This window comes from Phascolarctos cinereus, unplaced genomic scaffold (assembly GCF_003287225.1).
Source record: "Phascolarctos cinereus isolate Bilbo 61053 unplaced genomic scaffold, phaCin_HiC Scaffold_4;HRSCAF=312, whole genome shotgun sequence".
Taxonomy (NCBI): Eukaryota; Metazoa; Chordata; class Mammalia; order Diprotodontia; family Phascolarctidae; genus Phascolarctos; species Phascolarctos cinereus.
In genome coordinates this window covers 224,019,601-224,035,638 of record NW_027555847.1, presented here as the reverse complement: position 1 = coordinate 224,035,638, position 16,038 = coordinate 224,019,601, and the positions used below count along the sequence as shown (strand labels likewise).

General features: G+C 34.1%; 1 protein-coding gene across 1 annotated transcript in view; it reads left to right on the top strand.

The window, feature by feature from the left end:
* Positions 1-15,798, top strand: part of LOC110201914 (cytochrome P450 3A4-like) — a 41,079-nt gene extending 25,281 nt beyond the window's left edge. Inside the window, exons 12-13 of the mRNA XM_020977782.2 lie at positions 14,532-14,694; positions 15,375-15,798. Of these exons, the coding sequence (XP_020833441.1) occupies positions 14,532-14,694; positions 15,375-15,470 (259 nt within the window). The 3' untranslated portion in view covers positions 15,471-15,798. The remainder of the gene's footprint in view (positions 1-14,531; positions 14,695-15,374) is intronic.
* Positions 15,799-16,038: the final 240 nt, after the last annotated feature.

The following is a 16,038-nucleotide window of genomic DNA, read 5'->3' as shown; positions in this document are numbered from 1 at the left end:
TTCTGTCTCCTTTTTATTTTTAATGTTGATTTTTAAAATTTAGTATTTTATTTTTCCTCAGTTACATGTAACAACAATTTTTAACATTTATGTTTAAACTTTGAGTTCCAAATTCTCTCCCTTTCTCTCTCCCCACCCCCGCATTGAGAAGGTAAGCAATTAGATATAGATTATACATGTGTGTAGTCACGCAAAACACATCCACAATAGTCACGTTCTGAAAGAAAACATAGACAAAAAAAACCCATGAGAACAACAAAGTAAAATTTTTAAAATGTATGATTCAGTCTGTATTCAGATATCATTAGTTCTTGTTCTGTGAGGGATAGCATTTTTCATCATAAATTCTTCAGAGTTATCTTGGATCAGAGTATTGCTGAGAATACCGAAGTCATTTACAGCTGATCACCTTACAATATTGCTGTTACTTTGTACACTTTGTACATTTCACTCTGCATTAGTCCATGTGAGTCTTTCCAGGTTTTTCTGAGAGCATCCTGCTCATCATTTCTTATAATACAATAGTGTTCCATTATAATTGCATGCTACAATGCCCAACTGATGGGCATTCCCTCAATTTCTAATTCTTTATCCCCATAAAAGGGTTGTTGCAAATATTTTTGTACATATACGTCCTTTTTTTGGTTTTGTTTTTTATCTCTTTTGGGATACATACCTAGTAGTGGTATTGCTAGTTCAAAAGGTATTCATGGTTTTATAGCCCTTTGGGCATAGTTTCAAATTTTGCTACAGAATAGTTGAATGAGTTCACAACCCTACCAACAGTGCACTAATGTCCCATTTTTCCAAAATCCCCTCCAACATTTGTCATTTATCTTTTCTGTCCTATTAAAGCAATCTAATAGGCATGAAGTAGTACCTCAGAATTGTTTTAATTTGCATTTCTCCAATTAATAGTGTTAGAATATTTTCCATATGGTTGTAAATTGCTTTGATTACTTCATCTGAAAACTGATCATATCTGTTGATCATTTAGCAATTGAGGAATTTTTATGAATTTGACTCAGTTCTCTCTATGTTTGAGAAATGAAGTCTTTATCAAAAAAGCTTGCATCAATTGTTTTTCACAGATATTATTACTAACTATATTTCCTTTCATCCTATTCCCCTACCCCATTTTATTCTATTCTCTCTCTCCTTTCACTCTGTCCCTCCTCAACAGTGGTTTGCTTCTGACCACCTCCTACCCCATTCTACCCTCCTTTCTATCACCCCCCTCTTCTCTTATCCCATCCCCCACCGCTTTGCTGTAGGGTAAGATATGTTTCTTTGTTGTTTTGTTTTGTTTTGTTTTTGGTTAGGAAATGGGGTTAAGTGGCTTGCCCAGGGTCACACAGCTAGTAAGTGTTATGTGTCTGAGGCTGGATTTGAACTCAGGTCCTCCTGAATCCAGGGCTGGTGCTGTATCCACTGTGCCACCCAGCTGCCCCAAAGATATATTTCAATACCTAATTGTATGCATATGTTATTCCTTCTTTGAGTCAATTCTGATGAGAGTAAGGTTCACTCACTCCCCCTCAGCTCCTCCTTCTTCCCCTCCACTGCTGTAAAAGCTTTTTCTTGCCTCTTCTATGTGAGATAATTTACCCCATTCCACTTCTCCCTTTCTCCTTCTCCCAGTACATTCCTCTCACCCCTTAATTTTATTTTTCAGATATCATCTCTTCATATTCAACTCACAGCCATGCCCTCTGTCTATATATACTCCTAAATACCCTCATAATAAGAAAGTTCTTATGACTTCAAAATATTCCCATGTAGGAATGTAAAGAGTTTAACCTTATTAAGTCCCTTATGATTTCCTTTTCCTATTTATCTTTTTATGCTTCTCTTGAGTCTTGTATTTGAAAATCAAACTTTCTATTCAGTTCTGGTCTTTTCATCAAAAATTCTTGAAAGTCCTATATCTCATTAAATGTTCAATTTGTCCCCCAAAGGATTGTACTCAGTTTTGCTAGGTAGGTAACTCTTGGTCACAATCCTAGCTCCTTTGCCCTCTGGAATATCATATTCCAAACCCTCTGATCTTTTAATGTAGAAGCTGCTAAATCTTGTGTTATCCTGACTGTGGTTCCACAGTAATTGAATTGTTTCTTTCTGGCTGCTTGCAATATTTTCTCCTTTATCTGATAACTCTGGAATTTGGCTATAATATTCCTGAGAGTTTTCATTTTGGGATTGCTTTCAGGAGGTGATCAGTGGATTCTTTCAATTTCTATTTTACCCTCTTGTTCTAGAATATCAGTGCAATTTTACTTGATAATTTCTTGAAAGATGATGTCTAGGCTCTTTAAAATTTTTTAAAATTTATTTATTTAATTTTAATTTTCAGCATTCTCTTCCATAAGCTTTAGAGTTTTAAATTTTCTCTTTCTCCCTCCCCTCTCTCCACTTAAAGACAGCAGACAATCTGATATAGAAAAGCTCTTTTTTTGATCAAGGCTGTCAGGTAGTCCAATAATTTTTAAATTATCTCTTCTGGATCTATTTTCCATATCAGCTGTTTTTACAATGAGATATTTCATATTGTCTTCAAATTTTTTTATTCTTTGGCTTTGTTTTATTGCTTCTTGTTTTCTCATAAAGTCATTAGCTTCCATTTGCTCCATTCTAATGTTTAAGGAATTATGTTCTTCAGTGATATTTTGAACCTCCTTTTCCATTTGGCCAATTTTGCTTTTCAAAACATTCTTCTCCTCATTGGCTCTTTGGAACTCTTTTGCCACTTGGCCCAGTCTGTTTTTTAAGGTGTTATTTTCTGCACTTTTTTTTTTGAGTCTCCTTCACCAAGCTGTTGACTCTTTTCTCATGATTTTCTTGCATTACTTTCATTTCTCTTCCCAATTTTTCCTCTACCTCTCTTACTTGATTTTCAAAATCATTTTTGAGCTCTTCCATGGACTGAGACCAATTCATATTTTTCTTGGAGACTTTGGATGTAGGAGCTTTGACTTTGTTATCTTTTTCTCAGTGTGTCTTTTGATCTTCCTTATCATCATAATAACTTTCTAGTCAGAGTTTTTTTCTCATTGTTGCTCATTTCCCCAGCCCATTAGTTGACTTTTAACTCTTTGTTAAAGTAGGCCTTTGCTTGCAGGGTGGAGGATACACCGTCCCAAGTTTTAGGGGTTTTGTGCAGCTGTTTTCAGAGAGACTTCTAGAGATCTCTGTAAGTTTTCAGTTCTTCCAAGGTGGTATGATCTATGGAGAGGTGTTTACTCCTCTCCTGGCCTCTGCTCTGATCTGTGAGTGACCACAAGCACTCTTTTCTGCCCTGGAACCATGAGGAGAGTTCCCTCTATACAGCTACCACGAGCTTTGCTATGCTAGTGTTCTTCCTTGCCCCAGGACTGCCACCCAGGACTGCAATCCCAAAAAAGCAACAGAATCCTGCCTCACTGCTTACAACAAGACCTGTGTAATCTCTCTCTGACCAGTTGTTCTATCCCTTTAATGTCTGTGGGCTGAGAGCTCCAAAAGCAGCTACTGCTGTTGCCACTGCTGATTCAGTCACTCCCAAGCTTTGCTCTGGGTTTGCCAGGCCCAGTCTGCACTGGAGTGGAATGTGCTGAACTGTGCTCCTGTCTCACCTTTCTTGCTGATTTTCCAAGCTATTTTGGGCTGGAAATTTATTTCACTTCATATCTTTATGGGTTCTATTTCTCTAGAATTTGTTTAGAGTCATTTTTAAAGGTTTTTGGAGAGTTTGGGGGAGAGCTCAGATGAGTCTCTGCCTTTACTCTGCCATCTTGCTGCAATGGTTTTTAAAATTTTGATTTTCATTTTCTCTCCCATCTTCTGGACTCTTCCCCACTCATTGAGAAGTCAGACAATAGGAATCAGTTTTGCCTGTAAAGTCATGTAAAAACATATTTTCATTTTAACCTTATGTAAAAAACCAAGAAATGTAAAGTGAAAACAATATGCTTCAATGTGCATTCAGAATTCATAATTTCTCTCTATACAGATGGATAACATTTTTCATCATGGTAATTTTGGAATTAATCATAGATTATTGTATCAAACAGAATGGCTAAGTCTTTCACAGTTCACCATTATTGCAATTTTCCTGTTTCTGTGCGAATTGTTCTTCTTAACTACTTACTTCACTTTGGATCAGTTCATATAAGTCTTCCCAAGTTTTTCTGAAACCATCACCCTTATCATTTGTTACAACACGATAACATCCCATCACAATCATACAACAATTTGTTCAACAATTCCCCTCTTGATAGGCATCCTTTCCATTTGAATTTTTTGCCACCACAGAAGTGCTGCCATAAATATTTTGTACATATGGGTTTACTCCTGTTCTTTGATATCTTTGGGATATAGATATGGTAGTGGCATTGATGGGTCAAAGGGTTTATGGTTTCATAGTCCTTTGGACATAGTTCAAAATTGTTCTTCAGAATGGTTTGACCAGTTCACAACTCCACTAACAGTGTTATAGCATACTTTTTTTTTCACATTGCCTTTAGAATTTGTTGTTCATTTCTCTCAGAATAGCCAATCTGACAGGATTGAGGTGGTACCCCAGAGATGTTGTAACTTGAACTTCTCTAATCAGTTCTGATCTAGAGGATGTTTTCCTGTGACTACTGATAGCTTTGGTTTCTTCTTCTGAAAATTGCCTGTTCATATATTTGACTTTTTGTCAATAGGGCACTGATCATATTTTTTTAAATGAATTTAGCTCAGTTCCTTATATATTTGAGACATGAGACCTTTATCAGAGGAACATGCTATAAATTCCCCCCCCATCTGTTTTCTGCTTTCCTTCAAGTTTGGCAAAATTGGTTTTGTTTATGCAAAAACTTTTAAATTTCATGCAATTCAATTCACCCATTTTACTTTCTGGGATCCTCTCTATCCTCCTCTGGTCATAAAATCTTCCCTTATCCATACATCTGAAAGATATATTTTTTTCCTATGCTTCACTAATTTGCTCATGATCTCACCCTTTGTGCCTAAAGTATCACCTATCTTTTCTTTATCTGGCTATACAGTATGAGATGTTTATGTATGCTAGTTTCCACCAGACTACTTTGCAGTTTTCCTTTTTTTTTTTTTAAATAGTGAATTCTTGTCCCACAAAGCTTGGATCTTTGGGTTTATCAAACACCGGATTGCTATGGTCATTTACTGATGTATGTTGTATACCCAACCTATTTGACAGACCAACTACTTTATTTATTATACAGTACCATGATGTTTTGATCATTACTGTTTTGTGGTATAGTTTGAAAGTTGTTACTACTATGTTTTCCTCCTTCACTTTTTCTAATGATTCCTTTGATATTCATGAACTTTTGTTCTACCACATGAATTTTATTCTTTTATTCCCCTAGCACTATAAAATAATTCTTTAGGAGTTTGATGTGGCACTGAAAAATTAAATTAATTGTGGTAAAATTGTCCTTTTGATTATGTTTGTTTGGTGTATTCATGAGCAATAAATATTTCTCCAATTGCTTAGAGCTACTTTTATTTGTGTGAAAGAGCTTTTCTTATTATGTTTGTATCCTTCCTGTGTGTTTGTTAGCAGGTAGCCTCCCAAGTATTTTGTACTTTCTACAGTTTCTTTAAATGAAAGTTCTATTTCTATCTCTTCCTAAATGAAGATGATTTATGTAGATTTGTTTTATATCCTCCAGTTTGCTGAAGTTGTTTGCTGATTTCGTTGGTTGATTCTCTAAGATTCTCTACTTATATCATCTAATCATCTTCAAGGAAGGATATTTTTTCCCTCCTTGTTGCCTATGCCTCTGGCTTCAATGTCTTTTTCTTGGCTATTGATATACCTAACATTTTTAGTACCATACTGAATAATGATGGTGATAATGGACATCCTTGTTTCATCCTTGAGCTCACTGGGAGAGTTCTATTCTATTCCCATTACAAATAATGCTTGCTTTTGGTTTTGGATAGATACTATTTATCATTTTAAGAAAAGCTCCAATTATTCTTATGTTTTCTAGGTTTTAAAAATATGAATAAGTGGTATATTTTGTCAAAAGCTTTTTCTGGATATGTTGATTAATCATATGATTTTTTTTTGTAATTGATATGTTCAATTATAGTTTTCTTAATAGTTAAACAATCCTATGCTATTACAAGTCATACCTGGTCATAATAATCTTTGTGATATATTACTATAGTCTTTTTTCTAGTATTTAAAAATTTTGGCTCAATATTCATTAGAGATGTTTGTCAATAGTTTTCTTTCTCTTCTTTTGCTGTCCCTTTTTAGGTTTAGGCATCAAAATTGTATTTGTGTCACAGAAAGACTTTGGTAGAACTTGTTCTTTAGCTATTTTTTCAAGTAGATTATATAATATTGAATTAATTGTTCTTTAAATATTTTCTATAATTCACTTGTAAATCCAGGTGGTCATGTGGATTTTTTTCTTAGGACACTCATTTATGACTTGTTAAATATCTTTTTTCTAAGGTAGGGTCATTTAAGTATTTTATTTAATCCTGTTTTAATCTGTGCATTTTTATTTTAGCAAATGTTTATCCAGTTCATGTAGATTTTCAGTTTTATTGGCATATAATTATGAAAAAGCAAACAGCTCCTAATTATTACTTTAATTTCACCTGAATTCATAGTGCATTCACCCTTCTCGTTTTTAATACTGGTAATTTGGGTTTCTTATTTTAAAAAAATCAAATTAAACAATAGATTACCTATTTTGTTTTTCATAAACCAGATTTCCATCTCTCCGGTTTTTAGTTTAAAGCTTTTTTTAATTTACAATTTTAAAGTCTCTCCTTTTTTATTATTTTATTTTGATGTTTAAATGGAGATTTTTAAATTTGTTCTCTTCATTTTTTTTGTTTCATGTCCATTTCATTGACTTGCAATTTCTCTCTTTTATTGATCAAGTGGTTTAGAGGTACAAAATTTCTCCCACAAATTGCTTTGGCTGCATCCCATTCATTTTGAATGTTATCTCATCGATGCTATTGTCTTTAATGGAATTATTGATTGTTTCTATGATTTGTTTCTTGACTCACACATTCTTGAAGATTAGATTATTTAGTTTTCAATTAATTTTTAATCTATGCTCCAAAAGCTCTTTATTACATCTAATTTTTGTTTCATTGTGGTCCAAAAAGACTGTATTCAATATGTCTCCTTTTATTTATTTGTTTGTGGTGATGTTATATCCTAATACATAGTTAATTTTTGTGAAGGTATCATATACAGCTGATGAAAATAGTATTTTCCTTTTCATTCCCATTTAATTTTCTCCAGAGGTCTAGTATATCTAAGATTTTAAAAATTCTATTCATCTCTTTAACTCATTTATTATGAGTTAAATCTTTATCTCATTTATCTTATGAACTAGATTTATCTAGTTTTGAGAGGGATAAATTAATAGTCCAATTTTACTGTCTATTTTTCCCCTCGTTTAACTTTTTCTTCAAGAATTTGATTAGGTTTCTATTTATTGTGTCTATGTTTAATATTAATATTACTTCATAGTATATGGTACTATTTAGTAAAATGTAGCTTCCCCAATTGCCTCTTTTAATCAGGTCTATTTTTAGTCATCCTTTGTCTAATATGTTTGCAACCCTTCTTACTTTACTTCAGTTGAAGTATGATAGATTCAGTTACAGCCACTTTTTTAAAGTCCATGTGTGTGTCTTTCTGTTTCAAGCATGTTTCTTGTAAACGTATTGTTGGATTCTAATATCTAATCCATTCTACAAATCACTTCCAGTTACCATGTAAGTTTATTTCATTCCCATTCACAGTTATGATTGCTAACTGTATATTTCCCTCATTCCTTTCTTCTTTTTCTCCTCCTCCTCTTTCTCCTCCTCTTCTTCCTTCTCCTCTTCCTCCTCTTCCTCCTCCTCCTCCTTGAATTCTATTTTTTTCCTCCTCCCACCCGACACCCTACCCAAGAGGGTGTGCAATCTGCTATAGGCTATACATGTATAATTATATTAAACATTTCCACATTAGTCATGTCTTGAAAGGAGAATCAAAAGAAAAGGGAAAAATCATGAGAAAGAAAAAAAATAAAAAGAGAAAACAGTATCCATTGATCTGCATTCAGAATCCATAGTTCTTTCTCTAGATGTGGATAGTAATTGCTATCATGAGTCTTTTGGAATTATCTTAGATAATTGCATTGCCAAGAGAGCTAAGTCTATCAAAGTTGGTCATCTCACAATGTTACTCTTAGTGTGTACAGTATTCTTCTGGTTTGGCTCACTTCACTCAGCATCAGTCAATACAAGTCTTTCCAGGTTTTTCTGAAGTCTGCCTTCTCATCACTTCTTAAAGCACAATAGTATTGCATTACATTCATATACCACAATTTGTTCAGCCATTCCCCAACTGATGGGCATCCCCTCAATTTCCACTTCTTTGCAACCACAAAAAAGAGCTGCTATAAATATTTTTGTACATATGGGTCCTTTTCCCATTTTTGTGATCTCTTTGGATTGTAGATCTAGAAGTGGTATTGCTGAATCAAAAGGCATACAGAGTTTTATCTCCCTTTGGGTATAGTTACAAATTGCTCTCCAGGATGGTTGAGTCAGTTTACAACTCCACCAACAATGCATTAGTGTTCTAATTTTCCCACATCTTCAAAATTTATCATTTTCCTGTTTTGTCATGTTAGCCAATCTAATAGGTGTGATATGGTACTTCAGAGTTGCTTTGATTTGCATTTCTCTAATCAATAATGATTTAGAGCACTTTTTTTCATGTGATTATGGATAGCTTTAATTTCTTCATCTGAGAACTGCCTGTTGATATTCTTTGACCATTTATCAATGATTTGTCATCTTATAAATTTGACTTAGTTCTCTATGTATTTGAGAAATGAGGTCTTTGTCAGAGACACTGGCTGTAAAGATTGTTTCCCAGCTTTCTGCTTCCCTTCCAATCTTGGTTGCATTGGCTTTGTTTGTGCAAAACCTTTTTAAAAATTTAATGTAATCAAAATTATCCATTTTTAATTTTATAATGTTCTCTGTCTCTTTTTTGGTCATAAATTCTTCCCTTCTCCATAAATCTGACAGGTAAACTATTCCTTTCTCTCCTAATTTGCTTATGGTATCACCTTTTATGTCCAAATGGTGTACCCATTTTGACCTTTGGTCTATGCCTACTTTCTGCTAGGCATAGTTTCTATTATTTTCCATTTTTGTTAAATAGTGAGTTCTTATCCCAGAAGCTGGAGTCTTTGGGTTTATCAAACAGTATATTACTTTGGTCATTGACTACTGTATCTTGTGTTCCTAACCTATTCTTCTGATTTACCGCTCTATTTCTTAGCCAGTACCAAGTAGCTTAATAATTACTGCTTTATTTTATTTTTAGATCTGGTACAGCTAGGCCACCTTCCCTTGCATTCCTTTCCCTTAATTCCCTTGATATTTTGGACCTTTTGTTCTTCCAGATATATTTTTGCTGTTACATTTGTAGCTGTATAAAATATTTTGATAGTTTGATTGGTATGACAATGAATAAGTAAATTAATCTAGGTGAAATTGTTATTTTTATTGTATTAGCTCTGCCTACCCATGAGCAATTAATATTTTTCCAATTATTTAGATATGACTTCATTTGCACAAAAAGTGTTTGCAATTGTGTTCAAATAGTTCCTGGGTTTGTCTTGATAGGTGGACTCTCAAATATTATATTTTGTCTACAGTTACTGTAAATGGAATTTCTCTGTCTCTTACTGTTGGACTTTCTTAGTAATATATAGAAATACTGATAATTTATTTGGATTTACTTTATATCCTGCAATTGCTAAAGTTGTTCATTATTTCAAGTAGTTTTTTTAGTTGATTCTCTAGGATTCTCTAAGTATGCCATCATATTATCTGCAAAGAGGGATAACTTTATTCCTTCATTGCCCATTCTAATTCCTTCAATTTCTTTTTCTTCTCTTATTGATTAAGTTAACATTTCTAGTACCATATTGAATAACAGTGGTGATAATGGACATCCTTGTTTCACTCCAGATCTTACTGGAAATGCTTCTAGCTTATTCTTATTACATATAAAGCTTGCTGATGGTTTTAGATAGATGTTACTCATCATTTAAGAAAAAATTCCATTTATTCCTGTGCTCTTTAATGTTTGAATAGGAATGGGTGTAATATTTTATCAGAAGCTTTTTCTGAGTCTATTGAGATAATTACATGATTTCTGTTAATTTTATTGTTGATATGGTCAATTATGTTGATAGTTTTCCTAATATTAAACTAAACCTGCATTCCTGGTATAAATCTCACCTGGTCAAAGTGTATTATCCTCATGACAAGATGCTGTACACTCTGCTAATATTTGTTTTAATTTTTGCATCTATATTCATTAGGGCAACTGGTCTATAATTTCCTTTTCTGCTTTGGCTCTTCCCGGTTTAGGTATCAGCACCATATTTGTATCATAAAAAGAATTTGGTAGGACTCCTTCTTCATCTATTTTTCCAAGTAGTTTATATAGTATTAGAATTAGTTGTTCTTTAAAAGTTTGGTAGAATACTCTTCTAAATCCATCTGGCCCTGGTGATTTTTTCTCAGGAAGTTCATGGATGGCTTATTCAATTTCTTTTTTTCTTAAATGGAGTTAAGCATTTTATTTTCTCTTCTGTTCATCTGGTCAATTTTTATTTTTGTAACTATTTGTCCATTTCACTTAGATTGTCATATTTATTGGCATACAGTTGGGCAAAATAACTCCTAATTGTTGTTTTAATTTCCTCTTCGTTGGTGGTAAGTTAATCCTTTTCATTTTTGATACTGGTAATTTGGTTTTCTTCTTTCTTTTTTTTTCTAATCAAATTAACCAAAAGATTATCTTATTGTGTTTTTTTCATAAAACCAGCTCTTAGTTTTATTTGTTAGTTCAATATCTTTCTTACTTTCATTTTTATTACTCTCTCCTTTGTTTTTCAGAATTTCTAATTTGGTATTTAATTGGGGATTTTTTATTTGTTCTTTTTCTAGCTTTTTTAGTTGTGTGCCCAATTCACTGATTTCCTCTTTCTCTATTTTATTCATGTAAGCATATGGAGATATGAAATTTCCCCTAAATACTACTTTGGCTGCATCCCATAAGTTTTAATTTATTGTCTCATTATTGTCATTCTCTTGGATGAAGTTATTGATTGTTTCTGTGATTTAATGTTTGACCCACTCATTCCTTAGGATTAGATGATTTAGCTTCTAATTAATTTTTAGCCTGTCTTTCCATGGCCCATTATGACACACAATTTTTATTGCATCATGATCTGAAAAGGATGCATTTAATATTTCTGCCTTTCTGCATTGGATTGTGAGGTTTTTATGCCTTAAAATATGATCAGCTTTTTGTAGGTGCCATATACCACCGAGAAAAGGGTATATTCCTTTCTGTTTTCTCCAGAGGTCAACCATACCTAACATTTCTAAAATTCTATTCACCTTCTTACTTCTTTCTTGTTTATTTTGTGGTTAGATTTACCTTGTTCAGAGAGGGGGATGTTGAGGTATCCCACTAATAGAATTTTACTGTCTGTGTCTTCCTATAACTCATTTAAATTCTTCTCTAAGAATTTGGATGCTATACCACCAGGTGCATATATGTTTAGTATTGATATTACTTCATTGTCTATGGTACCTTTTAGGAAGATGTAGTTTGCTTCCTTATCTCTTTTAATTAGATCTATTTTTGCTTTTGCTTTTTCTGAAATCAGGATTGTCACCCCTGCTTTTTTTTTTTTTTACTTCAACTGAAGCATATTCTGGTCCAGGCTTTTACTTTTATTCCTCGTGTATCTCTGGTTCAAATGTGTTTCCTATCAAGAACATTTTATAGGATTATGGTTTTCAATCCACTCTGCTATCTGCTTCTGTTTTATGGGAGAGTTCATCCAATTCACATTCACAGTTATGATTACTATCTATGTCTTTCTTTCCATCCTATTCCCCCACCCATTTATGTTTTCCTTTCTCCTTTCTCCCTTTCCCTCCTCACCAGTATTTTGCTTCTGATCACTGCCTCCCTCAATCTGTGCTCCCTTCTACTGCCCCCCTTTTCTTTCCCCTTTCCTCTGCTACTTTTTTTCCTCCCTTCTTCCCTCCCTTCTATTCACCCCTTCCCTTTTTTCCCCCTTTCCTCTCCTAGTTTCCTATAGGGCAAGATAGATTTCTATATCCAACTGAGCGTATATGTTATTCCCTCTTTGAGCCTAATCTGATGAGATGAAGGTTCAAATAATGTTTACCTCCCCTATTTCTTTTCCTCTACTGTAATAGGTCTTTGAGCTTCTCATATGATGTAATTTTCCCTTTTCTGCCTCTTCCTTTCTTCTTCTCCCAGTACAAGCCTTTTTTAACCCCTTAAATAATTAATTTTTATCACCATATTAAAGTCAACTTCTACACCCATGCTCTATGTATTCCCCTTCTTAATGTCATAATAAAGACACAGTTCTCAAGAGCTGCAAGTATCATCTTCCAATATAAGGATGTAAGCAGTTTAACCTATTGAATAGCACTTTTTTCCTCTCCTGTTTACATTTTTAATGCTTCTCTTGAATCTTGTATTTGAAGATCAAATTTTCTGTTCAGCTCTGATTTTTTCAGCAGGAAAGTTTCAAAGTCCCTATTTCATTGAATGTCCATCTCCTCTCATGAAAGAATATGACATTTTAGAATTTGACTTGATGTGTTAAAATTGTTTAGAGGAGAATGTTGGGAGAATTTGTCTGGAATGCTCCATTTGCTCTGCCATCCAGGCATTGCCTCTTTCTCTTCCTCTCTTAACTTCTTAAAAATTCTGCTTCTGGGGCAGCTAGGTGGCACAGTGAAGAGAGCTCTGGCCTTGGAGTCAGGAGGACCTGAGTTCAAATCCAGCCTCAGACACTTAACACTTACTAGCTGTGTGACCCTGGGCAAGTCACTTAACCCTGATCGCCTCACCAAAAAGCAAAAAAAAAATTTTTTTTTAATTCCACTTGTGATATAATTTTACTGAAACTACTCTCTGCAAAGTTACTAATGATCTCTTGATTTTAAACACAATGGCCTTTTCTCAATCCCCATTCTCCTTGAACTTTTTGTAGACTTTGACATAATTGACCTTTCTCCTTTTCGATCCTCTCTTCTCTCTAGATTTTTGGGACCTCATTCTCTCCTGGTTCTCCTCCTACATATCCGACCACATTTTCTCTGTCTCTTTTACTGGATCTTCTTTCAAATCACACCTTCTAATTCCTAAGTGTCCCTCAGGGTTCTGACCTGGACCCTCTTCTATTCTCCTTCTATGCTACTTCACTTTTTGAGCCCATCAGTTCCCATGAATTTACTTACCATCTCTATACCACTGACTATCAAATCTACCTACCCTGCTCCAAACTCTCTACTGACCTGTAACCTCTCATCTTCAAATGCCTTTCAGACATCTTGAATTGGACATCCAATTTAACTTAATATAATAAAATCTAATAATGATATTAGATAATATAGTCAATATAATCAAAACAAAACCTTCCTTTCTTCCCTTTTTCTGGCAACATCATACTCCCAGTAACTCAGATTCACAACCTTAGAGTTTTACTTGGCTATTCACTATCTCCCTCCTCCTCCACTCTCCCGTATCCAATCTTTTGCTAAGGTCTGTCAATTTCACCTATGCAACATTTTCCAAAAATGTTTTTACCTCTCCTCACATGCCGCTACCACTATAGTGAATGGCCTTATCGCCTCAATTTTATATTATTTTGATAGTCTGCTGGTGGGTGTACCTTCCTCAAGTCTGTCCCCACATCAATTCATTCTCCATTTAGACACGAAAATGAGGTTTCTAAAGTACAGGTATGATCATGTAATCTCCATCCTCAATAAATTCCAGTGGCTCCCTAGTGTCTCCAAGAGCAAATACAAAATGCTCTAATTGTCATTCAAAACACTTTATACCCTCGTTCTCTAATTATTTTTCAGTCTTCTTCCACCCTACTCCTTGTCACTTACAGTTTGATCCAGTTTCACTGGTCACTTGGCTGTTCCATAAACAAAACACCCCAGCTCAGCTCCAAGCATTTTCTCTGTCTGTTCCCCTTGCCTGGAATGCACACCCTCCTCTGCTCTGACTTCTGACCTCCTTGGCTTCCTTTAAGTCCTAACACAAATCCCATCCTATACAGGAAGCTTTCCTCACCCCCTCTTAATTCCTTTCCTTTGTTTTGCCTTTCCTCTGTTAATTATTTACTATTTATCTTGCATATGGCTTGCATTATAAAGATTTCTTTGCGTATTAACTCTCCCATTACATTCTAAGTTCCTTAAGAGCGAGGATTTTTTTTTGACTCTTTATGTAGCTGCACCACTTAGCACAGTGCCTGGCACATAGCAGGCACCAAATAAATGTTTACTGATTGATTGATTGATGAATGTCTCCTAAATCAGATTCATTGTTCTAAAGGGTATTGTATTGTCTTTTTCCCCCCACTTACCTCTTTTCTCCTTCCGTTTTGAAAAATCAGGTTCAGCAAAGAAAACAAGGAGAGCATTAACCCCTATGTGTACCTTCCCTTTGGTGCCGGTCCCCGAAATTGCATTGGGATGAGATTCGCACTTATGAATATGAAAGTTGCAACTTGCCGACTCCTGCAGGAATTTTCCTTTAGAACTTGCAAAGAAACACAGGTGAGGATTCACATCTTTTGTTTCAGTAGTTAGGATGGTATTTTACTGAGATGATTTCGTTTTTGAAATAGAGAAATGTCCATGACACATGGAGAAATTTAATTCCACATTATTTGTGTATTTATTGCGAGCAAGCTATTAAGAGTTAACTTACCATTATTAAAATAGAAATACACAGAAAGCCAAGAGAGAAATAATTAAAGTATTGGTGGGTATATAATTAATTTGATTTAACTATAATAACAATGCAAATAATACAAAATTCTTTGTTGCAAACAATATAGTTTTTGAAGACCAAAGTACAGCAACTCTTTTTTAATTCTTTTCTTTTACAAGAACAAAACACATGTAGCATTAAAGGTCATGAGAGTGAATAAAATCTTAATTTCAGTAAGATTCTTGAATCTACCTTACAATATATTAGTATTAATGAAAGCCGAGTATGTAGTTAATTCATATTTATTGACTGATTGTCTATCTTGTGACAGTCTCTGAGGTCAAAGCTACAATTGCTCTCTATTACAATCATATCAATGTAACACTCCTTTACATGACATTCTAACTGTGTATAATCTTCTTTTACTTAAGGTATCATTAACGTTTGTAGCTACCTCTCTTTCTCTCTATAGTTTGGTATTGGGTACTTATTGAACTCTAATTGTTTTTCTTAATTGTTTCAGATTCCTCTGAAGCTGAGCAATAAGCCACTTCTTTCACCAACTGTACCTATTGTCCTGCAGGCTGTACCAAGGTCCAAGAAGGCAAACCAACCTTAGAAGTTCTTCTTCTCATTCTACTTTCCCATACCTATAATCATGCTTTCTATTTTTCAGTTTTTTCTTTGCATTTGTGAGTTCTTTCACAACATAATTAATATCACAATATGTTTTGCATGATTGAACATGTATAATGTATATTAAATTGCTTTCTGTCTTTGGGAGAGGGGAGGTGAGGGAGAGAGAAGAAAGTTGGAACTCAATTTTTTAAATGAATATTAAAAATTGCCTTTACGTGTAATTGGAAAAAAATAAAATATTCTTATTTGATATTCATTATTTAACAACTTTCCTTCTACAAACCAGTAAAGATATTTCTGGAAACTTGTTCTTTGATGTCTAATATACGTTAAAGTCATTTCAATATCATTTGGTTGGATGGGCAATGAGTTAATTTTGATTATTTTAATTTTTTGTCAATTAACTGAACAGAATATTCATATAGAAGTCCAGTTTGACATTGATAGCTCTGGGAAGGCAACAAATAGTTCAGTTAGTTCTTTTTTCTTTTTGCATTCCTTCCACAAACATTTGTCAAAAGACTTGGCTCACATAGATTGAGTTCAGT